Source organism: Aristolochia californica, unplaced genomic scaffold, assembly GCF_029961685.1.
Source record: "Aristolochia californica isolate CCGP_79_NKW_82.1479 unplaced genomic scaffold, dmAriCali1.0.hap1 SCAF_7, whole genome shotgun sequence".
Taxonomy (NCBI): Eukaryota; Viridiplantae; Streptophyta; class Magnoliopsida; order Piperales; family Aristolochiaceae; genus Aristolochia; species Aristolochia californica.
This window is the reverse complement of record NW_027182268.1, coordinates 32934734-32962565: the sequence shown is the minus strand read 5'-3', so window position 1 is coordinate 32962565 and position 27832 is coordinate 32934734. Positions and strand designations below refer to the sequence as shown.

General features: G+C 40.2%; 1 protein-coding gene across 1 annotated transcript in view; it reads left to right on the top strand.

The window, feature by feature from the left end:
• Positions 1-645: 645 nt before the first annotated feature.
• LOC137936032 (L-arabinokinase-like) overlaps positions 646-27832 on the top strand; it is a 47221-nt gene continuing 20034 nt past the window's right edge. Inside the window, exons 1-14 of the mRNA XM_068780532.1 lie at positions 646-830; positions 1077-1184; positions 1424-1492; positions 1760-1843; positions 6803-6879; positions 7189-7255; positions 25203-25260; positions 25361-25428; positions 25521-25583; positions 26165-26218; positions 26319-26421; positions 26505-26614; positions 26706-26825; positions 27232-27288. Coding sequence (XP_068636633.1) covers positions 726-830; positions 1077-1184; positions 1424-1492; positions 1760-1843; positions 6803-6879; positions 7189-7255; positions 25203-25260; positions 25361-25428; positions 25521-25583; positions 26165-26218; positions 26319-26421; positions 26505-26614; positions 26706-26825; positions 27232-27288 — 1143 coding nt within the window. The 5' untranslated portion in view covers positions 646-725. The remainder of the gene's footprint in view (positions 831-1076; positions 1185-1423; positions 1493-1759; positions 1844-6802; positions 6880-7188; positions 7256-25202; positions 25261-25360; positions 25429-25520; positions 25584-26164; positions 26219-26318; positions 26422-26504; positions 26615-26705; positions 26826-27231; positions 27289-27832) is intronic.

Here is a 27832-nt window from a genome sequence, read left to right as displayed (position 1 = left end):
TTATCTTTATTTTTATTTTATTGGCATGAAATATGAACAGACAAATAGAGAATAAAAATAATTTAAAATATAATTTATTCAATTTTCGTTTAAAATAAAAACCTTAGTGTGCCAAAAGAGTTTGGTGCATGTCAACGTGTGTGGGAGGCGTTGTGTCGGATGAGTCAGTGCCAGCGTCAGAGTTAGGCTGATATTAATCTTATCCACTTTTTCATAGGGGAACACGATAACGTTCATTGGGTCAGCGTTGTCAATCTCCTTTTCAACGTTTAAAGGGAATCGAGTCTTGGCTCAGCTCCCGCCCCATAACCAAATAAACGGAATACGCGCGGCCGCCAAGCTCAGCTTTTATTTAAAATTGAGTCTTGGATTCAAATAAAATAATTAATTTTATTTTTAAATGTAATTGCTAATATAAAAAATAATGTAATTAGTTTTCTATCTACTGATGAGTTTTCAATTAAAAAAATTATTCTTCGTTCTCGCAATTTTAGCCCGTGAATCGAGGGCAAATATGTCACGCTAACGAAAATCACGTCACCGTGAGCGACATTTTCGCCTGAAAGTAAAATTCGAAAACGGCCATCTATAGTAATTAGCATTTCCAAAGCTTGACGACTCTACCTTCGGTTCGACTTCGACAGTTCCACTTGGCTCTTGCGGCGCCGGCCTCTACTTCTGTCATCTCCCTCTCGCTCGACCGATCTTTGAATCGCTTCAGGAAAATGAGGGACGACAAAGAAATTGAAGGATCATCGCCTACCAAGCCACTTGTTTTTGCATACTATGTAACCGGCCATGGTTTCGGCCATGCCACGCGCGTCGTCGAGGTACCTCTTTCCGTTTTTTCTTCATTTTCAATGTAATCTGTAGTCTGTACCGTTTTAGACCTTTGGTTTACACTCTTGAATTTTTTTCTTCTTCTTTTAGTCTACGAGCTTTCATTGCTTCTGCCTCTTTAATTTCAATTTTCTCTGACCAGATTGATTGTTAACATGTCATGGAAATATTTTAACTCTTACCGCTTTTGCGCATGGATTTTCGTGCATGTACTAATCCGTTTCAGTTTTCCTCAGGTTGTACGGCATCTCATTGCTTCCGGACATGTTGTTCATGTGGTTACTGGGGCTCCTGATTTTGTATATACTTCCGAAGTGCAGTCCCCGAATCTTCACCTTCGGAAGGTCAGTAATCACAAACGACTGAATAGTGTATGCCGTTGGTTCCATGGCATTCTGTTAAAATCTCGTACAATAAATTTATAGAATGAGGTATTAAACATAGTGAATGGGTGGTTCTATGTGATAAGGCATTAAAAAAATTAATGGATGTACTGAATGTGTTCTAAACTTGCACAAAGGGCCGGTATTCTTCACCTGTGTTTGTGTGAGTGCATTGCTTAATTATAAAGATCTTCTTGCAGGTTTTGCTTGATTGTGGAGCTGTGCAAGCAGACGCTTTAACCGTGGATCGCCTTGCTTCTCTGGAAAAAGTATGGTTTCCCATATTCTAACTATACCGTAGGATGATGATGATGATATAACATGTCGATATTTTCATAGTCAGTTCTGGTTTTTATTGATGAAGGAATGGAGCAATCTTCTTGCTTAGTATTTTTTTTTTTTTGTCCTTTTCTTTCTCTTTAGCATCTATCTTTAAGATTAAACACCATCTCTGGGAACAATTTGGCTTAATTTCACTCCTATTTGTAGAGATTTTTTTTATCTTGCTAATTTGTCACTTCATTCTTTCGTAATAGTATTCAGAAACAGCCGTTGTGCCAAGGGCATCTATTTTGGCAACAGAGGCAGAATGGCTGAATTCCATCCAAGCCGATTTAGTGGTACGTAAATGCCTTTCTCTTAACTAGTGGTGTGAAATGTGCTTGTCCTTGTATTGAAACATAAAATGTAAATAGAATGTAAATAATAAATTACATTTAAATGGAGACAAGAACAAAAAAGGTACGATAGCATTTCTGGCCAACAACTGGAGTAGAATGAGAATCTCTCTAACAACTAGAGTGTGTGTAGGATCTCTGTAATTTATAGGAGTATTAGCTAGCTAACGTCTTGGATATGATGATGGACATGTGACAGGAAAGTAGTCTAGAATGTTCTCTTAAATGTCTGAAAGCTTCTAAAGGGAGATTTTTTGTATGATGAGATAATAGGAGCAAATGGGTAAAAGAATTGCTTTTTTAGGAGAACTTTGGCTTTTATTTGCTCTAAAACATTGAGATCCTAACTCCTATATACACATATAAAAAGAAGTATCAAGCTAAGTCCACCTAAGTTTGGTGCACGCGATTTTTACTTAAATAAACACATTTCAATTGAGTTGCTTAAAATTGAATTCTTCTTATTCTATATTTATTACTTGTCTCGTGCATTCATAAGTGATGTTCATTTGAGATTTTTTTGAATTTATTTTATCATTTTTTATTGATAAAATAGAGATACACATTGTTATTGTAAAATATTAAATTGTTGGAGAAAAGGAGAGAAAAAAAGAAGAAGAAAAGACAAATGAGAAGAGTGCATTTATCCAATACTTGATGGGGACAAAAATTCAACCCCCTTTTTATTTACTTACCACTAAAGTTAGAGTCAGTAAAGTTACAAAAATACCTTCATCACTTAAACTTTATAACTTACTAAATATACACAAAGACACTTATTATGCTTCTCACTGTTGCCTTTAGAGGAATATACTCAGAGGCTAAAATGACCGAAATATCCTTAAATGAGTTCTAATGCTTCCACTCAAACTAAAGCGTACATGTTGAGAAGCCCCAGCTTGTCCCAAAGAATCCCAAAAATTCTCTCTTGCCCAAGGCCTTGGTAAATGTATCACCAAACTTATTAGAGATTGTACATACAAAGTGACTGTTGCTCCACTCGTCACTATGTTAGGAACGAAGTGACAATCAACTTCTACATGTTTAATTTGTTTATGGAATACGGGATCACTAGTAATAAAAACTATAGCTTGATTATCACAATGCATGGTCATGAACTCTATGGTGGGATTCAACTCTTGTAACATGGACTTGACCTACATGAGCTCACTAACTGTATGCTCCATTGTTCTTTATTGCTCTTCTACACTAGAGTGAACCACCAGATTTTGTTTCTTAGTCTTCCTACTAATTAAATTTTCTCAAAAAAATACACAATAGCTGTGGAGAGAAAGAGCCTTTGACAATGTCTTGGGAGGTTTTCTATGCTGATAAACCTATAATGGCTTTGATTTGGAAACCAATGGCATGTGACTAGGAACCTCCTACATAGGACTAGGAGCAACAAGATCCATGTCAGAAGAAGGTGTATTGGGCAAGTGATGGACTAGGAGAAATATGGAGTGTCTTCAAAGAATGTAATATCAGCTGACACAAATGTCTTCTTGGTAGAAAGACAACAACATTTACACCCCTTTCGTGTGTATTAAGTAGCCCAACAAAACACACATAATGGTTTTGGGAAACAATTTATTAATAGATGAGCCAAAAACACATGCATAACACACACGCAACCAAAAACTCAAGAAGAAATAGGAAGTAACTCACTATCGCGCTTAAGGACTTGGAAAAGAAATTTTCCCTTCAATCACCGAGGAAGGCATCCTTTTAATGAGAAAGCATGCAATAAGAACCACCTAACCCCAATAAGATTTGGAAAGATGCATAAGAAATAACATAGTGCATGTAACTTCAAGCAAATGACGGTTCTTCCTCTCTATAACTCCATTTTTCTATGGAGTACACACATAGGATGTCTGATGAATAATACCGGTAGCCTAAGAAAACAAATCAAATTTATGGTTCATGAACTCAAAACTCATTATTTGTACACTAGATACAAAGGCAAGCACCAAACTGTGATTTTATTTTTATTGTAAAAATTCAAGAATACATTGAGAACTTCAAATTTGTCCTGTAGGAGATACACCCAAGTAGACCTACTAAAATCATCAATAAATGAAACAAAATACTTGAAACCAAAGACACTAGTAATAGGACATAGTCTCCAATACATCTGAATGAATTATTTCAAATAGACCACTATTGTGAGTTTGATTGGATGGAAACGATGCTCATCGGTGCTTCCTTACCTATTAAGACTCACACTTAAACACGAGACTAGATGGCAAGGCAGAAATAGCTGAGACAACTTTACTAGAGAAGGATGACCTAGCCGAAGATGCCCATGGAGTGGTTATCATTTACATTAAGTGTTGAAGATGTCTGCTATGATGGAAAGTGATCAACCCATCTCTCTCACGCCCTAAACAAATCATCCTCTTGATTTGGAGGTCGTGAAAATACATTGAGTAGGATAAAAGGTTAAGGAACAGTTCAAGGAATTAGTGATCTAACTAATAGAAAATTTCGGTTCAAAGAAATCAAAATCTAAGAGTAAAGACAAGGTAGGCTGAGTGTACTCCACTAACTGGAGAGGATGAACCATCAACAAGAGTAACCTGTTTAAATGACAAGGACTGATTAAGGGACAAAAATAGGACTGATTAAGGGACAAAAATAATAAAGACATACATGGTATATGTGAAGATGCACTTGAATCAACAACCCTTGTAGAAACTGGATTCATATGCAAAGCAGATCTACTTGAATTGGTTAGAGTGGCTGAACTAAGATGCAGAGGAAGAAGTCAACTGAGCCATCTGTTGGACTAATTGCTGAAGTTCATTTGGAGCATCATGCACAATGTCAACTACACGAGTTATAGACATCTCATGCTGTATGCCCACATTGGTTTACCAAACTTGTCCCATCACCTCGACCTCTACCATGGCTTGAGCTATCTCAGTCTCATCCTTTGCTGCCTTCTCCATGCCTTGATTGATTCAGACCACTTTGTATGTTGAGAGCAACAACCTCAACACTTATTTTCATTGCTGCATTTTGGTTTCACAGCTGATTCTATGTGCATTACACTATTGAAAGCATTAGGAAGCACCTCATTAGAGGCATGTAATTGTGCTTGGAATACATCATATGTCGACTCCACACCATCTAGAAACTTTGCTACATAAATCTCTCCCTACTGCTTCCTAAGATCATCAATGGTAAAGAGATGGAAAATACTAATCTCTTGTAGAATACTTTGCAACTCACTATAAAATCTATGACTATTTTGTCACCTCTCTACAGACTAAACAACTTGACATACAATTTATAAATTTAGACAAATTGTTTTCCTAGGCATACATTGATTGAAGTGAAATACAATTTTCTTAGCAGTTTCACAATTCATACTGACTTCTAAGCTTTGAGTCCATATTGTTGAGTGATCAAATCATTACCTAACTATCTTCTTCTTCTCAGTTAGAAGTTATTGGGACAGGTGAATCATCTCTAAGATATTTAGTCTTTTGCTTGGCCTTAAGATAGATCCAAACTGATTTGGACAGCTTAAGTAATTTTGGCCATTCAATTTTTCAATAGTAATCACAATATTATACTTTCCATCTGAATTTCCAGTCTCTTTAATAGGTGTAAACACTTTACCAAAGGCAGTCATAATAAAATGGAATTATCAGATCCAATAACCCCCCTCCAGAATAGTTAGGGCAACTAACAACTCCAATCCAGTCACAACTATCCAATTAAAGGGGCAACGAAGACAATTGAATTCAATATACTAAAATCTTTCAAAAATAAGGATGATGTCAGCATCCTATAAGGTGACACAAGCAATAGGAGAAGTCTGCTAACCTGCGGTGGTAGTAATTGGGACAATCCTGAGAAACACAACTCTCTAGGGGCACAAATGTCACATAGAACTGCTCAATTGGTGATATAAGCCATCAACCCTTAGGTTATGGCACAAAAGACAAGGAAAAACCTGACCTTTAACTTCAATCAAAAGAGAATCCTGAAAATCCCCTTTTCTAGAGCATATGTAAACTTAGAAAGAAGAAATAGAACACTTCACATGCTCTGCATAGGTTCTCATTGCCCTAATACCATAGAGAGAAAAAATAAGAATAGAGAGAACAGAGAGGAGAAGAGTGCATTGTCCAGTACTTGATCTCTGAGAAGAGTGCATTGTCCAGTACTTGATGGGGGAGAAATTCGGCCTCCTTTCTATTCATTTACCGCTTAAGTGAGAGTCAATAAAAGTTAGAAAAAATATCCTTCCATCACTTAAATTTTTATAACTTATTAAATACTAATCAAAACAATATGAAAATTGAAACTTGTGGTTCTAACATAATACCAGACTTTGTTGCCTCTAGAGGAATATACTAGGATGAGAAATGACCAAAATACCCTTACATGAATTCTAACAGTTATAAATTTAATATAGTAAATGACATTCTTGTCAATAGTGTGACTTTTCTAAGGACGAAAATTTTGGCTGCTTCTAAGGTTGATTGGGTTTGTGTCTACCTTCTTTTCCCACATTTATATGTGCGCGTGTGTGTGTGTGTGTATGTGGATTAGGTGGACTCTTGTCTAGTTTCCTTTTCCTATATATGTATACAGTGTAGACAGAAGTCTGGGTCAAAGACCACATGTGTCAGGTAGAGATCTTGTTGCCAATGAAAACTGCATGCTCATAGCCAAGAACTTTGTTGTCTAATAGCATGATGCTGATTGCTTTATGGATAATTTCTTGAACTAGGATCTACACCAGGACAGAGGCTTATAGTCTGCCTTTTTGAGGTTTTGCAGAGTGATTCAGAGCTTTTTCTTAGCTTTTTGTACATACAGATTCTTTAAGTTATCAAGCTAAAATAAAAAAAAACCATAGAGCTCACAAAATTATGGATGCAGGTTTCAGATGTTGTCCCTGTTGCCTGTCGAGCAGCAGCTGATGCTGGAATTCGTGCTGTTTGTGTTACAAACTTCAGGTAACTAGTCATATTACTATTATCTTGGAGCTTTGGTGTATACTTCTTCTTCTTCTTTTATTTTGTCTCATTTGGAGGTTCTCTTTCAGCATATATTATGAGATGGCATCTTATGCACACTTTTCAAGCACTGAACACATTTTCTTATGAATGAAGTAGTCTTGTTCGACTTTAATATCTATTTTGAATGCTCTTCTATCCTCATTATCTTCCTAACTGATTTTTTTTTTATGATTATCATATTTTTGTTACTGAGTTTGATCTCCAGTGTCAATGAGCGGGTTTTCACCTCGTTAACCTGTTTTGCAGTTGGGATTTTATCTATGCAGAATATGTAATGGCTGCTGGTTATCATCATCGTTCAATTATTTGGCAGGTGCAATACTAATGTCATGGTTCTTTAATTATTTTCTCCAAGAACTTATGATTTCTATAACTATGGCTTAGTGATAGTTGGAATTGTTCTCTAGATTCTTATTGACACTTTTGTAGTTTCCTAATCTTTCATCCTTTAGTTCCTAGATGAGATCAACTGTGCCTGTTTTCTGAAGATAAAAATAAAAATTGTCTGTGCCTGTTTTTTACCTTGAGAAACATCAGCAAGTAGTAATTGGATTAAGCCTAGATCCTATCTAGAACTTTTTCCTATTTGTTGAGAGAGCTCATATTCAACATTTTGAACAATATCAGTAGGGATGCATTTCTATGTTTGGACAAGTCTATCATTATTTTCTTTTCCAGAGACTAAAAAATTCAAGATACAGTTCTTGTTGAACAATTTGATAAAAACTGAGGTGAATGGATAAAAGGAAAACCAAAACAACATTTGTTTCTTAAATATATATATATTTTAAATTTCATTAAAGAGAGGAAGAGACATTCCAAGAGATGAGAGCCGTGTTGAAAGGTTCAATCACAAGAAACTAGCAAAATTATATCAAACCCAACAAAAGCCAACAAAATAAATGAAAAAACAATCTAAGTCGAAAGGACAAGTATCTCCCCACTGGAAGACGTTTTAAAGAAAATCCCTGACGAGCTAAAGAATATGCAACAGAATTACCTAGCTGACTTGAAGATTAGATCAGATTTCCTCAATCTCTTCATGTATGTGAAGAAACCTCCAAGAAGGGCTTTTCTAAGATGCAAACTAAAAAACAAGAACCGAAGAATCTCCCTCTATCACCAAAGGATATGATATAGCCTCTGCTTGACCCGAAGACCGCATTAAAGGGGAAGGAGTACTACATTATCAAAGTTGCATTGGACAAAGGGTGTAGAATACACTCTAATAACAGTAACCAAGTGAACGTGCATGACCCACGGGCCCGAATTATCTCTAGAGCTATATTTGAATTTAATTTGGACCAGCCTTCAATAGGAGGTTCCCATTTCACTAAAAGAGGGATAATTCTTTCCATCAATAGCTTGAGCACCAGAAAGCTTGCTGATCCAAAAATGGATGTAATGATTACTCTTTTGAAGACCCTACCAGGCATTCTACTTTTATCATTGAAAGTTTTATTATTTCTTTCTTTCCAAAGAGGCCAAGCTACACCAGCAAAAGGTAATTGCACATAAAATCCGAAAATGTAAATGTAAAACAAGTATGAAAACTAAACTAAAGCAAAAAATAAAAAATAAAAATAAAATCCAAATGGACCTTACAAACAGACAGTGAATAAAAGATATGCTTACAGGTTTCTCTATGTCATTGTATAGTTTTTAGTACATATCTATGGCCACTTGGCCTCTCTTTGGAAGCCAATATGTCGTCAGAATCTTACCTTTAAGCACACTAGAGGAAACATTTAACTTTTGGAGGAACTGGCAATCCCTAAACCAAAGGAGAGGCTTCGTCTCCTAGAAGAAGATTCATTTTTTAGTTTTTAATGAAATAAAAACTTCTGTTCTCAAAAATAATTCTTTGCCAAAAATAAACTACTTTATCACTAAACCACCACAACCATTTGGATAAGAGAGCTTGATTCATGTGATGAATGAATCTAATGCTTTAGTCAAGTACAAATTACTCCTTGACTCTTGGTTCCCATTTACCTTAGGTTAAAACTTAAGTTTATGCAAGGGGTTCAGTTTCATGTAAGATGTGGGAATAGAGTAAGGCTTTGACTACACATTAAATTATTGTGCCTCCATTCTCTTCTCTTCCTCTTTTATTGAGTCCATTACGTGTTCGTTGAAAATTGTTTTAGAGAGGGAAATTGGGAGTTAAATCTTAGGAGGGGCTCATGGAATAGTAAAATGCCGGAGGTGTATAGAGTTCTTCCGATGCTAGGGAGTGGGTTCATGTTAAGAAGAGGATCAACTTATTGGAAATGTAGTATCTCATAGTTCTAAATCGCTGCTTCTTTCTATTCCCATTTCTTCTCTCCTATGACCCGAAGCCATCCAACCTCTGATAGAATTTGTAGTCCTTCCATACCGTCCCCCCTCCCCTACCCTCCCTACCCCCAAAGGTAAATTATTTTATGTTGATGCATCTAAATTGTTTTGTGTGGCTAATGAAACAAAAGATCATATTTTTTATATTTGTCCCTTTTGTTTTTTCTGTCTGAAGTGCCATGCTGTGAAAATTGGCTTTCATTTTATGTTTTCTTGCTTCTTTCCCTGACTTGTTAATTCAAGCTTTTGCTATGAGTTTGTGATATACCCTAGATAGCAGTAGTAAAATTATGCAAATAAAATAGAAAGAAATGCTGAATATTCACTGTGGAAATCAAAGGAAATAAACGAACATAGCCACTGGTATTCGAGAGACCAGTACTCTCCTTGAGCAAAGCTCTAAAAGAAATAAATCAATTCCCTCTCTTCTCTCTCTCCTCTATACCTATATCCACCCACAATTCCTGTAACATACTTTTCCCAAATCCCCAAGCCAAAACCGTAAAATTCCACATCAGAAAATTGCCCCCACTACTCAACCGATAGTATACCAAAAATACCCCTGTCCTCATTAATCTATCATCAACTGTTATTTCTTCTAATTAGCCTTCAACTGCTGCTTACTCCTTCTAGAGTAAGTAAAATGAATTGAAGGTTTATCACTACCCCCCACCCAAACTTTCACATTGTCCTCAAGTGAAAAGCTGGAAATTGGAGCCTCATTGCCTCAAAAGTGGCTTCAAACTCTGGTAGTCCCTTCCATTGCACCAAAACCTCCAGCCCCTGCTGCCCATTTTTTCCCACTCTTTGTATATTCAAAATGGCAGCAGGTTCAACCAACATCTCCAATTCAGCAATCAATTGTGGAGGAAGAATTGGAGATGAATGTGATACTCCTTTTGCTCGACGAAGTTGGGAGACATGAAACACCGGATGCATGAAGGACTCCGGTGGTAGTTACAGTTTGTAAGCAACTTTTCCAACTCGTGACACCACCTCAAAAGGTCCATAAAAACGTGCTGCTAGCTTCTCATTGCGCCGAGTAGCCAAAGAGTGTTGCCGATAGGGCCTAAGTTTGACAAACACACGATCCCCAACCTGAAACTCTTCATCCCTCCTTTTAATATCAGCCGTGGCCTTCATTCGCTACTGAACCCGCAGTAATTGCATCTTTAAATCGTCAAGATACGCATCCCGTTCCTCTAAAATCTGTTCTACTTCAGAAATTGTAGTTGTCCCTGACTTATAGTGCAATATGGAAGGAGGTTCATGTCCGTATAAGACCCGGAATGGAGTGGTACCCGTAGATGAATGGAAGCTGGTGTTATACCAATATTCTGCCCAGGATAACCACTTCGCCCAAGTTTTTGGTTTGTTAGAAGCGAAACATCGAAGATAGGTCTCCAAACACCTGTTAACCACTTTAGATTGTCCATTTGTTTCAGGGTGGTAGGCGGTGCTGTGTCTCAAATCTGTCCCTTGGAGATGAAAGAGTTCCTGCCAAAAATGACTCATAAACACTTTGTCCCGATCTGAAATAATAGACTTGGGCATCCCATGCAATCGAATCACCTGTCTCGCAAATAAATCAGCCAATGTTTTGGCTGTAAATGGGTGCCTCAACACCAAGAAAAGAGCATACTTGCTCAACCTATCCACCGCCGCCATAATAGTATCAAAGCCCTCAAACCTTGGCTACCCTTCAATAAAGTCCATGGTCAACTCCTCTCAAACCAGCTCTGGTAAGTCAATAGGCTGTAGAAGACTAGCTGGGGACATTGCCAAGTGTTTGTTCTTTTGGCAAATCTCACAATTCTGAACGAATTCAGTCACTTTTTTCTTCATACCCGATCAATATAAGTCAACAACCATTCTTCTATATGTTTTAACCTCTCCCGAATGTCCCCCAATAGGTGTGTAGTGGTATTCATGCAATAAGGTTGAAATTAGGGAAGAAGTCTCAAATAAAACCAACCTACCATTGTAAAAGAGCTGCCCATGTTCAACTTGAAACCCCACTACCTTGTCACCAGCTGCCAACCGTGTGATAGTTTGTTGTGAGAATGAGTCCGATGTGATACGAACCACGTCAACCTGTGATGAAACCCGATACCAAATTTGGTAATCGTCCCAAGACCTTTCAAGTTTGGATGGAAACCGCGACTCGTTGCTTAGCAAAGCAAGAACCTTGGTATAGTGAAGACGCCACAAACGGGGATGGATAATCCGTTTGATAAGTCAATATTGAACGCCACAAGGAAATCCTTGATAAGTTCGAAAAGTTCTTTCAAGAACTTAAGAAGAATAACTCTCAATTTCAATAATGATCAAAGGTCCCAATTCAATTAAAGGAAAAACCTAAGGTAACTTGACGTAAATTGAAGCCTAATATAATTCCACGAGATCTTCTAAGATAAGCTGCCAACTCGTGGATATTCTAGTGGATTCCACGAGATCTTCTAAGATAAGCTGCCAACTCGTGGATATCCTTGTGGGTCCCACGAGATCTCATGGTGGGTCCCAGCAGCTTGTGTCACCATGGTCGGTCCCACATTGTACTAAAGTAAATCTAGCCCACATCCTCATGGTGGGTCCCACTAGCTTGTGCCTCCTTGGTGGGTCCCACAATATAACAGAGTCAAACCAACCTTTGTTTACATCACACATCCTCGTGGTGGGTCTCACTGGCTTGTGCCTCCATGGTGGGTCTCACAATATAACAAAGTCAATCCAACCTTTGTTCGCATCACACGTCCTCATGGTGGGTCCCACTAGATTATGCCTCCATGGTGGGTCCCACAATATAACAGAGTCAATCCAACCTTTGTTCGCATCACGCTTCCACTTCTTGCTGTAAAACATTCATATCCAGCCATTGCACTCCAGAAATTGCAACTATATTCATCATTTCAGGTTTGCGAGAGAGTGCATTTGCCACTCTATTACTTGCCCCTGATCAGTATTGAATGTCAAAGTAATAGCCCATCAATTTCACCAACCAGCATTGATATTCAACACTTACTAAACGCTGTTCCAGCAAGAATTTTAAACTTTGCAGGTCAGTTCGCACCAAAAACCTCCTTCCAAGCAGGTAAGGACACCATTTTTGAATAGCCAACACAATGGCCATTAGCTCCTTTTCATAAATAGACTTCAGTTGGGCTCGTTCACTCAATACTTGACTGAAAAATGCAGCTGGTCGTTGATCTTGCAGTAGAACAGCCCCTAGCCCATATCCAGAAGCGTCAGTCTCCACAATAAACAGCTTCGAAAAATCAGGTAGAGCCAAAACCGGTACTGTAGTCATGGCTTTCTTCAAAAGCTCAAATGCCTCGGTTGCTTCATTCATCCACCCAAATCTATCTTTTTTTAATTGATCTGTCAAGGGTCTAGCAATATCTCCGTAACTCAAAACAAATTTCCGGTAGTATCTTGTAAGACCAAGGAAACCCCTTAATTTCTTAAGTGTGGTTGGTGTTGGCCAATCAACCATAGCCTGTATCTTACTAGGATCAACCGACACCCCCTCTCTAGAGATGATATGACCATAGCCTGTATCTTTTCTCTCCCAAAAAAACACTTCTTAGAATTAGCATACAATCTGCGTTCTTTTAATTTCTCCAAAACAGCCACTAAATGATCACAATGAGCACCCCAACTTGGACTATATATTAGAATATCATTGAAGAATACCAATACAAATCGTAGGAGAAAAGGTTTTTTTTTTTTTTTGAAATGATGCTGAATTTTATTATGAGAGCTCAAACGAACTGATTACACGAGGGGAAGCCTTCCCAAACAAAGAGAGATTGCTTGGAGGCTCCAAATTTTGCCAATTTATCAGCCAAAGAATTGGCTGATCTAGGAATGAGGTTCCAATTACAATAAATGGATGACACAATGTCGACAATACAATCAATGATTGGCCAGTGGTGCCAGTGAGGGGAGGTTTCTTTTGAACACCAGCTGATGACAATATTTGCATTTCCTTCAATAATCAGCTTGCCATGGAGCCGCTCTTTAAAGATTTGGAGGCCGAACAGAAGAGCACTCACTTCAGCAATATTTGAATCAGCGATACCCACCGGCCCTGCATAGGATAAAATAGGGTCTCCACTGCTATCTCTGAAAACACCACCAGCTCCAGCCGGCCCAGGACAGCCTAAAGCACTGCCATCAAAATTGAGTTTGATGCAGTTGTAAGGGGGAGGATCCCAGGTGGCCATAACCAGATTCCTACGAGGGCCCGCCATGTGCGCTATCAAACCCCAATTTTCTCGAAGGGAGACGCCCGATAGAGAAGCAAACTCCTTCCTAGAATGTAGCCAGCTCGAAATAAGGCCTACTGCCTGAGACGCTATATTATTCGGGTTGCTAGCTTTGGAATTGAATCTCCGATTGTTTCGCTCTAGCCATATACACCATGGGACATGCGCAAGGCATGCCAAGAGAATTATCTTGCCCAGCTTAGGAAGGCACATCCCCATAACCATCTCAAAGGTGTCAACAAGGTCCTGATGTAGCCCCATTTGGAGACCAATCTTCTAAAATATCTTCATCCAGACTTGCCAAGTCGCAATGTAAGAGAACATGCTGGACTGTCTGATCGCACACACCACAAAGGGGACAAGTGCGATCGGGGGCGGTGTAACCTCTTGTATGGAGGTTGTCAGAGGTAAGGATTTGTTCCCTGATGGCCGTCCACACGAAGAATTTGATTTTATTAGGCGCTGAGAGCTTCCATGCCAGGTTTGCCTTGTGCTCATGCATGCTGTAATCTTGTTTTCTAATGTGGGAGTAGGCTGATGCAACTGTGAATCGGCCATTAATGCTGAGCTTCCATATCAGTTTATCAACTGCATGCTCACGAATAGTAGTGCTGTTGAGCCTTGAGAGGAGAGAGCAAAAAGCAGTAGTTTCCTCGTCATTTAATCTCCGGCGAAATGTAAGACTCCATGAGCGATCTCTCCAAGAATCTGCCACTGAGCAAGAGAATCTCTCGCCACCCTAGAAAGCCCCGGGAAATCTTCAGAGAGGGGGCAGGGGCCACACCATTCATCTGACCAAAAGAGGAGAGTCCTTCCATTTCCTGTGTGAAAGGAAGTTGCATCTCTAAATATTGGGAGGAGCTTTTGAATTGATTTTCATATCGGGGATAGGAGCCGAGTAGCGCCATCCTCCCTCCACCAGGCACCCAAAGGTTGAAGATAGAACCTGACCATATTACCCCATAGGCTGTTATGCTTGATGTTGAAGTTTCAGATCCATTTGAGCAAAAGGGCATTGTTCATCTCCTTCGTAGGCCGTATGCCTAAACCACCCCGATTTCGAGGCATGCAAATATCCTTCCAACTCACCAAATGGTATCTTGAGGTGTCCTCTGATCCTCTCCAGGAAAGCGTCGACGGATGACATCAATCCTAATGCAAACTGAGGCTGGACAGTGCATGAATGATAATAAATAGTTTGGCAGTCCTGCCAAACAAGACTAGCCGCCCAGCTGTAGATAAAAGCTTGCCCCTCCAAGTAGCTAGTCTCTTCTCAAATTTCTCAATAAGTGGGGACCACAGCGGCGCCGAAGGCCGAGAGTCAAAAAGTGGTAGTCCAAGATATGTAGCTGGCAAATTTCCCACTGAGCACCCCAAATATTCAGCCATTCCCTGAAGCACAGGAGAGTCTATATGATAGCCAAGGAGGGTGGTTTTCTTCCAGTTAATGTTATGCCCAAAAGCCAATTCAAACAGTCCCAATACAGCACGCAGTTTTCGAATCTGATCCATTGTACCAACCCCAAAGCAAATTGTATCGTCTGCAAACTGAAGGATCGACACATCGAAGGCTGCACAGTCTGTTGTAGGGAGGATCCAACCCAGGTTTTTGGCCGAATAGATCAAAGATGATAGGTATTCCGCTACCACATTGAAGAGCAAAGGGGAAAGGGCTTCTGCCTGCTTGATTCCCTTGGATCCCCTAAAATAACCGCAAGCCATTCCATTGAGAAGAATGGAGTAGCTTGCAGAGGAGATGTAACTATGAATCCAGAAGCGCCATTTTTCCCCGAATCCCATCTTCCCCAGGAGAGTATCCAGAAGCTTCCAATTAACTCTGTCAAAGGATTTTCTCAAAATCAAGCTTCAGGATGAATCTGGGAAGCTTTAAAGTTTAAAATGGTGGATGAGCTCGTGAAATGCATGGCCGAGTCTAATATATTTCTTCCCTTGATAAAAACACTTTGGTCATGATGGATTGCAATAGGGAGAACCACCTTGAGGCGATTGGCAAGGAGGCGCGCAAGCACCTTGTAAGCACTAGTGGTGAGGCTGATTGGCCAAAAGTCAGATGGAATTTCTGCCCCTTCTTTTTTAGGGATGAGGGTAATAAAAGAAGCTCCGATGCTTCTATATCTGATTGCATGCTGATAGAACGAGTGGACCATGCAGGCAATGTCGTCTCTGATGAAGGGCCAACATCAGCGGTAGAATTCCCCATTGAAACCATCTGGACCCGGAGCACGATCCAAAGGAAGACCCAATGCTGCTTTTTCAATTTCCTTATTGGAGAAAGGGAGCTCGATGAGACTAGCTGCGACCGAAGGAATTGCCTGGAGAAAAGGTTTGAATACCTAATTTATAAGGGATTGAAATGTAGTCGGTGCATTGGTAAGACCAAAAGGCATGACCAAGAATTCATAGTGTCCTTCATGAGTCCGGAAAGCTGTCTTGTGCACATCAGCTGCTTTCATTCTGATTTGGTGGTATCCCGACTTCAAGTCCAACTTCAAAAAGACTTGTGCTCCATGAAGCTCATCTAACAACTCATCGATCACGGGAATAGGAAACTTATCCGGAATAGTTTCCTTGTTAAGGGCACTATAGTCCACACAAAATGTCCAGCTTCTTTCTTCTTGACTAAGAACACGGGACTTGAAAAAGGGCTAGTGCTAGGCTGTATTATTCCAGCAGCCAACATTTCTCCCACCTATCTCTCTATTTCATCTTTTTGTATTTGGGGGTATCGATATGGACGAACACTCACCGGTGAAGCTCCATCCTTCAAAATTATGGCATGTTCCTTCTCCCTTTTTGGTGGCAAATCTTGGGGCATAGCAAAAACATCCCCAAACTTCGTCAAAACTCTCTTCACCATCCCTGTAGTGTCCTCCTTCGATTGTGACGCTACCACTGTGGTACTCCCCAACTCCACAAGAACCGCATGTCCCTCATGCTTGATAGTACGCATCATCGCCTTGAGTGAAACCAAAGTTTTGTGCAAGGAGGGATCTCCCTGTAACACCACCGTCTCATTACCCAATCTAAACTTCATAACATGGGTTTTCCAATTCGTTTACGTTCCTCCTAAGGTCTCCAACCATTGTACACCCAAAATAACATCGGTGCTTCCCAATTCCAAAGGCAAAAAATCCTCCACGATCTCTATTCCTTGAAGAGTTAATTGAACCCCTTACAAATTCCTTCCCTTGGTAGTGCTGCACCTGTGCCCAATTGAATACCATACTTCTCTGTTGGAGGTAGATGCAGTTTTTCCACCACTGTAGTGGAAATAAAATTATGGGTTGCTCCTCCATCAATGGGCATGACGACTGGTTGTTCTCCGATGCTTTCCGCAATCTTGATGGTCTTCAAAAGGGTTAATCCAACTATCGAATTCAGCGACGCTTCCACACTATTTGAGCAGCTGCCCTAACCTCTTCTTCCTGTTGTCCACACTTCCTGTCGTCGCCATCCTCCATAACTTCTTCTTCCAACTCTTGTAAAATCAGCACTTGCAGATCCTTGTTTTTACATTTATGCCCAGCTGAGAATTTTTCATCACAACAGTAGCACAAACCCCGCTCTCTCCGGTATTGGATTTCGGCTTTCTTGAGTTTCCTGAATGGCGCCCTCTTCTCCATCCTATTTTTAGTCGTTTCTGCCATTGTCGTGGTCCTCCCATTACCCCCAACTATGGTCCCCGCTGGTTTTGGAGTATCTAGCCCAAACCGAGTCTGCTTAATAACTTTATTTTTCTCTTCCAACTTTTGGACCAGCTCCATGGTCCTTCCCAGTCCATTGGGCTCCAACACCTTCACCTTGGCCCGAATTTCTGGGTTAAGCCCATTAACAAAGTTGGACTCCAACAACTTCTCTGGGATATCTTCCAACATGGAAGTCAAACCCTCAAATCGCCTTCTGTAATCTCTCACGGTGGTCTCCTACTTCAACGACAAGAATTTCTCATAAGGAGAGCCTTCTTTGGAACTTCGGAATCGTTTGAGCAATAAAGACTGAAATTCTTCCCTGTTCATGATCTCCCTCCTGTTATTTTCATACTTGAACCATTTTAATGCCTCCCCTTCCAGACACACTACAATAGCTTCCAGTTTCTCAACTTGAGATACTCGGTTTAGCGCGAAATATCGTTCAGCTCTGTAAATCCAGTCATCGGGGTCTTCTCCCTAAAAAAACTGGCCACTCTAACCTTTTGGGTCGAACTTCAAATCAGCCCTGTATATTCCGGTCAGCCTCGTTACCATCTCGTCCACTTCCGGTACTTCTCTGGCTCGAGTTGTCAATAAATTTCCCGAACCAAGAGATCGATTTTTGATTTCGATGCCATTTATTTCCTCCTGATACATAGATATATACATATGTTAAGTTATAAGATACATAAGTTACAATAATGCCCTTTCGTGATACAGAAATTACAATAATATACGATAACATCCCCCCTCAAATTGATGTTGGTAAGTCAACCAACAACAATTTGCCAACCAAAAATTGATGCCGTTGCTGAGACATTGATTTGGTGAAGACATCGGCCACTTGGAGATCCGAAGAAATGTAAGGAAGAGATATGACCCGACTATCCAAGGTATCTCGGATAGAATGACAATCAACCTCAATGTGCTTGGTGCGTTCATAGAAAACAGGGTTGGTGGCAATCTGAATAGCACTAGTGTTGTCAGCATGAAGAGGGGTAGAAGTAGTACGAGGGAACTCTAACCTTCTGGGTCGCACTTCAAATCGGCCCTATATATTTCGATCAACCTTGTTAGCGTCACGTCTGCTTTCGGTAAAACTTTACTTTTGCCAAGTTTGCATGATGGACATTCAAAAGAAAGATAAAGATAAGAACATGTTTTATGTCCCAATATACCATAATTAAATAATTTTCGAAGTACATCAAAGTTGGGGTGGCCTAGACGTTTATGCCACATCTTAGGTTTAGAACCAACAACATTACATGCAAAAGAAAGAAAAGGAAAACTAGGACTCATGGTGGAAGGAAAAACATAAAGAGGAAAAAGTCGTTCCACTTTAGGCACCTTCGCGATCATCGTCCATGACACTTGATCCTGCACAACACAACCAGATCGAGAGAAATGGACATTACAATTATTATTGACCAATTGACCAACAAAAATAAGATTTGTGGAGAGGTCAGAAGACACAAAAACATCAATTAAGCATGAGGAAAGATCACGAACAACACTGATAGGCAGAGAACTGCCATCAGCGGTGTTAATTTTCTGATTTCCATCATAATTTCTGACATTGGCAAGAGAAACAACAGTATTGGTCATATGGTTAGAAGCTCCAAAGTCCAAATACCATGGCTTAGAAGAAACTTTATGATTACCTGAGAGCCCAAAAGTAGAGAAAGCATAAATGATCTGTTGTACCATCTTAGGAGTGAGAATGTTCGTGTTTGCTGAGGTTGTAGGGGCAGTAGGAATAGGAACAACCGGCGAAGCAGCAGGCAATGCAGTAGAACTAGAGGCACCAGCGGAGGCATGATAAGCAGTACCCTGCTTCCTTTCAGGTTGAATGGGGCAGGTAGAGATGATATGACCCTGTTTCTTGCAGTAGTTACAAAACTTTCTAGGGCAATCCCAAACAATATGACCAAAAACTTTACAACTAAAGCACTGAACAACACTCATGTCTCTTCCCTTATTCCTCCCATGTGCTGCATAAGCCACAATTACAGGGGCACCAACAACCGATGTTCTATGCCAACCTGAGTTACTATACGCTGCTCCTCACGAAGAAGTTCACTAAAACAAGCATCTAGAGATGGTACATGATGACGATTCATTAGATTAGACTGTGCAATTTCAAAATTAGAACGGAGCTTCATCAAGAATTGATCTCTCTTGCTGGTTTCATGCACTGCTTGAATAGCAGAGAGAGTTGCAACGGGAATATTCGAATAAACAATGTTTGCATAGTAAGCCCAAAGGTTTTGAAAAACAAAAAAATATTCCTCAATGGAGAGACTTCCTTGTGTGAAATTAGCCATCTCATACTCCAATTGAAAACGCCAAGCCGTGTTGTCTTGATGGTAAACCTTGGCGAGGTAACTCCACATGTCAACCACATTTCTAGAAGGCCTCAGATTGAGAACAAAGTGATGCTCAACGGAGCCAAGGATCCAGGTCATGACCCCAGCATCCTTGACTGTCCACTTGGACAAAGCTTCGGCTTCTCGAGGTGCGGGATTACTCCCATCTATATGACCTCATAACTCTTTTTCCATAACGAATAAACGAAACTGAAATTTCCAAGCAGTGTAATTTTTACCCGTGAAACGGATAGGGAACGAGTCTAACCTATCAGATGACAAGATAAAATCCAGATGATACCTCTCTGGACAGAAGCCCACAAATTGCAGAAAAGAAACACCCTATTGTGTTTCCTTTCTTTGGCTGGTGTTCTATATCTATAGACACAGAGCCCAAAAAATGGCTTAGACACACAAATTTCAGCTGCCCACACTGTTGCTACAGTCGTCACCCCAGAGACTTGAGATGGGATCTATCATACCACCAACTGAGTGTTGACCTCACGAAAACGTTAACCTAGAAGTGGCCGCCAATCCTGAAACCATGAGCGGTGAAATATCTACCCAGAAGTGCGTAGTCAGCACTGTTCTCTGGGATCTTAATCCGGCTTCCCGTCAAACACCCTCGCGGCGTAAACACCATGCAAAACCCCAACGACGCGCAAAAACCACGCAGAACCCTTGTTACTGAATCTCCCCCAAATGCTTCGTGAGAGTCGAATCTCCCCAAATCTCCCGCGAATGACTCCGTGAGAGTCGAATCTCCCCAAATCTCTCGCAAATGACTCCGTGAGAGTCGACCGAAACCAAATCAAGAACCTAGATCCAACGAACTGAGAAATTGGGAGGAAGATAACTTACCTCTGTCGAAAACGTCGAAGAATTACTCTGGCGCCGATGATCTCCCGCAACTCTGATACCATGTCAATAAATTTCCCGAACCAAGAGATTGATTTTTGATTTCGATGCCGTTTATTTCCTCCCGATACATAGATATACATAGGTTAAGTTATAAGATGCAGAAATTACAATAATTCCCTTTCATGATACAAAAATTACAATAATATTCGATAACATCCCCCCTCAAATTGATGTTGGTAAGTCAACCAACAACAATTTGCCAACCAAAAATTGATGCCAGTGCCGAGTCATTGCTTTGGTGAAGACATCGGTCACTTGGAGATTCGAAGAAATGTAAGGAAGAGATATCACCCGACTATCCAAGGTATCTCGGATAGAATGACAATCAACCTCAATGTGCTTGGTGCGTTCATGGAAAACAGGGTTGGTGGCAATCTGAATAGCACTAGTGTTGTCAACATGAAGAGGGGTAGAAATAGTCTGAGGGAACTCTAACCTTCTGGGTCGCACTTCAAATCGGCCCTATATATTTCGATCAACCTTGTTAGCGTCACGTCTGCTTCCGGTACTTCTCTGGATTGAGTTATCGCCAACTACCGAGTTCAGCCCTTCTTTTGCCGTCGTTGACTTACTCTGCGCAGCCAGATTCCATGTGAGTTCCTCTTGGGTACATAAGAGCTGTTCAACTCGTCCTATCAACGTCGTCAACCCTTGCTCCATGGCCGGAATCTTCCGAACCTCCTTCTTCATCGAGCTTACCTCCTCTCTTACTGAACTCATGATTCCCTCCACCGAATCCACTCTCGACTCCATTGTGGTAGTAGCCATGAGGATCGAATAGATGCTCTGATACCAAATGATATACCCCAGATAGCAGTAGTAAAATTATGCAAATAAAATAGAAAGAAATGCTGAATATTCACTGTGGAAATCAAAGAAAATAAATGAACATAGCCACTGGTATTCGAGAGACCAGTACTCTCCTTGAGCAAAGCTCTAAGAGAAAAAAATCAATCCCCGCTCTTCTCTCTCTCCTCTGTACCTATATTCACCCACAATTCCCATAACAAAACTTTTCCCAAATCCCCAAGCCAAAACCGTAAAATTCCACATCAGAAAATTGCCCCCATTACTCAACTGATAGTATACAAAAAATACCCCTGTCCTCATTAATCTATCATCAATTGTTATTTCTTCTAATTAGCCTTCAACTGCTGCTTACTCCTTCTAGAGTAAGTAAAATGAATTGGAGGTTGATCAGTTTGTTAAACTACTCCGTTCTTCTCAATGGAACGGCCTGCGATTATTATAAGGGATCCAGGGGGATCAGACAGGGAGACCCCCTTTCCCCTTTGCTCTTCAATGTGGTAGCGGAATACCTATCATCTTTGATTTATTCGGCCAAAAATCTGGGTTGGCTCCTCCCCACGACGGACTGTGCCACCTTTGACGTGTCGATCCTTCAGTTTGCAGACGATACAATTTGCTTTGGGGTTGGTACTATGGATCAGATCCGAAAATTGCATGCTGTATTGGGACTATTTGAACTGGCTTCTGGTAAAAATATTAACTGGATGAAATCCACCCTCCTAGGCTATCATATTGACTCACCGGTGCTTCAGGGTATGGCTGACTATTTGGGGTGTTCAGTGGGAAATTTGCCAGCTACATATCTTGGACTACCACTGTTTGACTCTTGGCCTTCGGCGACGCTCTGGTCCCCCCTCATTGAGAAATTTGAGAAGAGGCAAGCTTTTATCTACTGTTGAGCGACTCACTCTCCTCAAGTCTTGCTTGGAAGGACTGCCAAACTATTTACTATCATTCATGCACTGTCTGGCCTCTGTTTGCAACAGGATTGACGCCATCCATCTACGTTTCCTCTAGAGAGGATCAGAGGACACCTTCAGATATCATTTGGTGAGTTGGAAAGATATTTGCATGCCCTGCAATTGGGTGGTTTAGGCATTTGGCCTACGAAGGAGATGAACAATGCCCTTTTGTTCAAATGGATCTGGAACTTCAATGTCAAGCATAACAACCTATGGGGCAATACGGTCAGATTCTATCTTCAACCTTCGGGTGCCTGGTGGAGGGAGGATGGCGCTACTCGCCTCCTATCCCCTGTATGGAAAGCAATTCAAAATCTCCTCCCAACGGAAGGATCCTCCTCTTTTGGTCGGATGAATGGTGTGGCCCCCGCCCCCTCTCTGAGGATTTCCCGGGGCTCTCTAGGGTGGTGAGGGACCTCTCTTGCTCAGTGGCTGATTTTTGGAGAGATCGCTCATGGAGTTTCACGTTTCGCCGAGGACTAAATGATGAGGAAAAAATGATGAGGAAACAATGGCTTTTTGCTCTCTCCTCTCCAGACTCAACAACACTACTATTCATGAGCATGCAGTTGATAAACTGATATGGCAGCCCGGCATTAATGGCCGATTCACAACTGCATCCGCCTACTCTCACATTAGAAAACAAGATTACAACATGCATGAGCACAAGGCAAACTTGGCATGGAAGCTTTCAGTGCCTAGTAAAATCAAATTCTTCATGTGGACGATCATCAGGAATCTGATCCTCACCTCTGACAACCTCCATAAAAAAGGTTACACGGCCCCCGATCGCACTTGTCCCCTTTGTGGTGTGTGCGACGAGACAGTCCAGCATGTTCTCTTACATTGTGACTTTTCTTGGCAAGTCTGGATGAAGATATTTCAGAAGATTGGTTTCCAAATGGGGCTGCATCAGGACCATTTCGGAACCATTGAGATGGTTATGGGGATATGCCTTCCTAAGTTGGGCAAGATAATTCTCTTGGCATGCCTTGCCCATGTCCCATGGTATATATGGCTCGAGCGAAAAAACCGGAGATTCAACTCCAAGGCTAGCAACCCGGATAATATAGCTTCTCAGGCAGTGGGCCTTATCTCAAGTTGGCTACATTCTAGGAAGGAGTTTGCTTCTTTGTCGGGCGTCTCCCTTCGAGAAAATTGGGGTTTGATTGCGCACATGGTGGGTCCCTGTAGGAAACCGGTTATGGCCGCTTGGGATCCTCCCCCTTACGACTGCACCAAACTCAATTTTGACAGCAGTGCTTTAGGTTGTCCTGGGCCGGCTGGAGCTGGTGGTGTTTTCAGAGACAGCAGTGGAGACCCTATTCTATCCTATGCAGGGCCGGTGGGTATTGCTGATTCAAATACTGCTGAAGTGAGTGCTCTTCTATTCGGCCTCTAAATCTTTAAAGAGTGGCTTCATGGCAAGCTGATTATCGAAGGCGACTCAAAGACTGTCATCAGCTGGTGTTCAAAAGATAACTACCCTCCTTGGCGCCACTGGCCAATCACTGATTGTATTGCTGACATTTTGTCATCCATTCATTGTAATTAGAACCTCGTTCCTAGATCAGCCAATACTTTGTGCTGATAAATTGGCTAAATTCGGAACCTCCTAGCAATCTCTCATTGTTTGGAAAAGTTTTCCCTCTTGTAATCTGCTCGTTTGAGCTCTCATAATAAAATTCAGTATCATTTCAAAAATAAATAAATAAATAAAGCAGAGGAAAATTTTGCGAGTAAGAATTTTATATGCAACTTTCTAGGTTTTGTGGGAAGAAAGAAACTTTGGTATTTTAAAGAACAATTCTTATTTTTTTGGTAGGGTTATTGAGCAAATGATTCATTACATACTTTTAGATTAGTAAATTCCCTTGCTTTCACATTTCACAAGTGTTGTCCTGAGAACACACTGGAAGATGTGGTTCTCTCTGTTGATTCCAAGGGTTGTTAGATTCTCCAATGGAAGCCTCCCCCAAAAGGATGGATCAAATTAAATTTTATGGGAACACCCCAAGGAATCTGGGCCTTGTAGGTGGTGTGCTGTCTTTCATGACTTTCTGGGGACAGTTTTGCATGTGTACTCTATTCCGTTTGGGGTTTGTCATTCTACTAAGGTAGAACTTTGAGGTTTTCTCTGTGGTCATAGAATTGCTGATCAATCCTCTTGTCATGGAGGGAGATTTCAAGTGGTGATTGGCTGGTTTTTTTATGGGAAGACTTCGTCTTGGAGGTATTGGTGTTTCATGATGAAATTGCAGCAGCTTGTGAAGGTCTTCAAGTGAGTTGGTGCCACACTACTAGACATGAGAATGGGATAGCTGATTCATTAGCTAGGATGGGTGTCACTCTCCCACATCTTGTCGAGAGCTGCACTTAACCCTTTGACCAGGGATGATTGATTCTATTTTTCACTTGTTTTTGTCTTTACCTCTGTTTTATGTGGTTGTTTTAAGCTTTTGTTTTATTTTTTGGTGGCCTTGTGCTTAGGCTGGCTTCGATTTTGTAAACGTTCATATTCTTTTCTTTCTGTTAACGAAATCTCACTATTCTTGACAGAAACTTTAGCTTTCAATATCAAGTTGCCAGTTATTTTTTGAATCTCTTGGGCACATATGCTTTATGAACAGAAAACTATGTTTTACCATAAAGTGCATGTGAATCAACTATTCATATATTTAGTTGTTAATTCTTTTCTTCTTTATAGCTTCATCAGTAAGCATAATTGGTAGAGTGCATTGATGTCAGATATGCTCCTTCTGTTGTTGTTGCTGTTAGTTTGGGAAATAAGTGTTTTTTTACGCTTGTTTGGTTTATATTAATTTGAATTTATGATTGTCTTGTGGCTATTAGTTCCCTTATTTCTCTTGGATATACTTTCAGATTGCTGATGATTATTCTTACTGTGAGTTCCTCATACGACTTCCAGGATATTGTCCCAGTGAGTCATATTAACTTTGGAGGATTAACACTTCTTGTGGTCTTTTTTAATGCTGTACTCTAGTTATTCTCTGGATCTAAAATAGGTGCTGTTTTTGCAGTGCCTGCTTTTCGTGATGTTATTGATGGGCCCCTTGTTGTAAGAAGGTTACACAAATCCAGAGCTGAGGTGATTTTAAGCAAATATCTAGCATCATGATGACATTACAGGAGATACTTTGAATATATGTTTTTCAAAATTAATCAATATCTGAATTGCAGGTTAGGAAGGACCTTGGAATTGGAGAAGATGTGAAAGTGGTTATTTTTAATTTTGGCGGACAGGTGAGACAATGAGTTGACGTGAGTTTATGGCAGATTTTTGTCTTTGCTGATTATTTCAGGCTATGTAAAAAAATCTCGATGACACAGCGGTTAAAAAGGATATAGAATCTGTACAATAGATAAGAGGAAGAAGGAAGATTGAAGAGAGTCTCAGTCAAAGAGTGAAGAAAGGAAGAAAAAAGAAAAATAAGAGCAATGGAGCTGGTGGCAGAGAGAGGAGGGTTTTCTGGAATAATATTGTGCTTTTGTCTTACCTTTGTATGTACTAAACTGACAAATACTTGTAGTTACATGAATGCTCTCCAGCACAGAACTAAGAAATTAAAGCTAAATAGATGTCTGAAAATTATACCCCTGTTGCTAATACTAGTACTAGAAAAAAAATGCCAATTCTCAATGCTTCTTGGTTTTTTTTGCTTGGTATAATCAAATATTCTTTTCTATTGATGGCTTTGGCTTCTTTCTTGAGGTTTTACTAATACCTTTCTGTGGCCTTTTCATATGTTAACCTCTGCTCACATGATGATTTGGAAGTTGTTATTCCTGATGGTTTTTTTAATACTTTCATGGGTTACTTGTAGCCTGCAGGCTGGCATTTGAAGCAGGAGTGGTTGCCTGCTGGTTGGTTGTGCCTGGTGAGAGTTTTTTGCTTAAGTTTTACGTGATCATCTCTACTGCTTCTTTGTAATCTTTTTCTAGTTAAGTGGATAAACTCCAACGTTTTATCTTTCATAGGTCTGTGGTGCATCTGACAACCAAGAGTTTCCTCCTAATTATATCAAGCTGTCAAAAGATGCTTATACACCCGATTTGATAGCTGCATCTGACTGCATGCTTGGTACTGGATATTTTAAATTTTTATAGTGATTTTACTAGAAAGAAAGTAGGTTTTCTAGATGTTCTTAAATTTTTCTTTTTCAGGAAAAATTGGATATGGCACCTTCAGTGAAGCTTTGGCTTATAAGGTACCTTTTGTGTTTGTAAGGAGAGACTATTTTAATGAAGAGCCATTTTTGCGGAATATGCTTGAGGTAATTGTGACTCTTGTTTGTTTTACTTTGCCTAGAAAATTCCATGGTTTATTGGATTCAGTCATGTGTAACATCCATTTTCCTATAACAGTACTACCAGTGTGGGGTTGAGATGATTAGACGGGATCTCTTCACTGGACACTGGAAGCCTTATCTTGAACGTGCACTTTCACTAAGACCATCTTATGAGGGAGGGATCAATGGTGGAGAGGTATGTTCTACACAGTCATTTTATTTTCTAGTGGTTTCTCAGGACTTTTGGTGGCAATTGTTTTTTTTATTAGAAGGGTTGGGAATCATTGGAAACTGCTTTATTAGATAACATACGATTTGAGAGAATGAAATCTATTACTAACTTTTCATAAAGAAAATGTCTATTATTTGGTTCTCTGATTCAATTCAGTTTTCAGCTGCCTGATTCCATTGTATTGATACATGTTAAGGTGTAAAATTATTTGTTTACTTTAGGTTGGTTGTGCATCTATTAGTATAGGCTAATGCATATTGATATGCAGTGGGCACATGTACCCCTAGCATATGTATGGATTGCCTGTATCATATGAAATATGGAATAATTTGTTGATTTTGTGGAAGATAGTGATAATTGTTTTTTCCAGGTAGCTGCTGCCATACTACAGGATACTGCTGCGGGAAAAATTTACACTTCACATAAGGTATTCACTTCCTGAATTTTTAGCATAATTTTTTTTTACGAATAGTGAGTATATTGAGAAGAAAAGAGCAAAAAATACAAGCCTAGGTCCGGGGGCCTATCTCCACAACAAAGTGTTGGAGAGAAATGCCCGCCTTGGCCTGGGAGTCTGCCAGGTGATTAGCAGAGCGCGGAATGTGATTCCATTTACAACTTAAAGGGGAAAATAAATTACATATTTCATTGATTTGTTTTAGCATAATTATGATTCTTTTTGCGGAATTTCTCTCATTAGAGAAATTTAAAAAAAATCTTTTGTTAGAGATATCAAAGAATCTAGTGCTGAAGATTCATTTGACCCTTTGATATTTCCAATGTCTCTTACAAGGGTGCACACAGGTTGGGTTCAATGTGGGGTTTTGAAAACCTAGCACTACCGAGCGAACCCAACCCTGAAACATGTCGCCATGAAAAATTGTGATGATCAAACCCTGCCTCTGCCTTGTCCCTGTCCCTGCATCTGGGCCAAATCCACGGCCCATAGCCTATTCCAACTATAATAATTA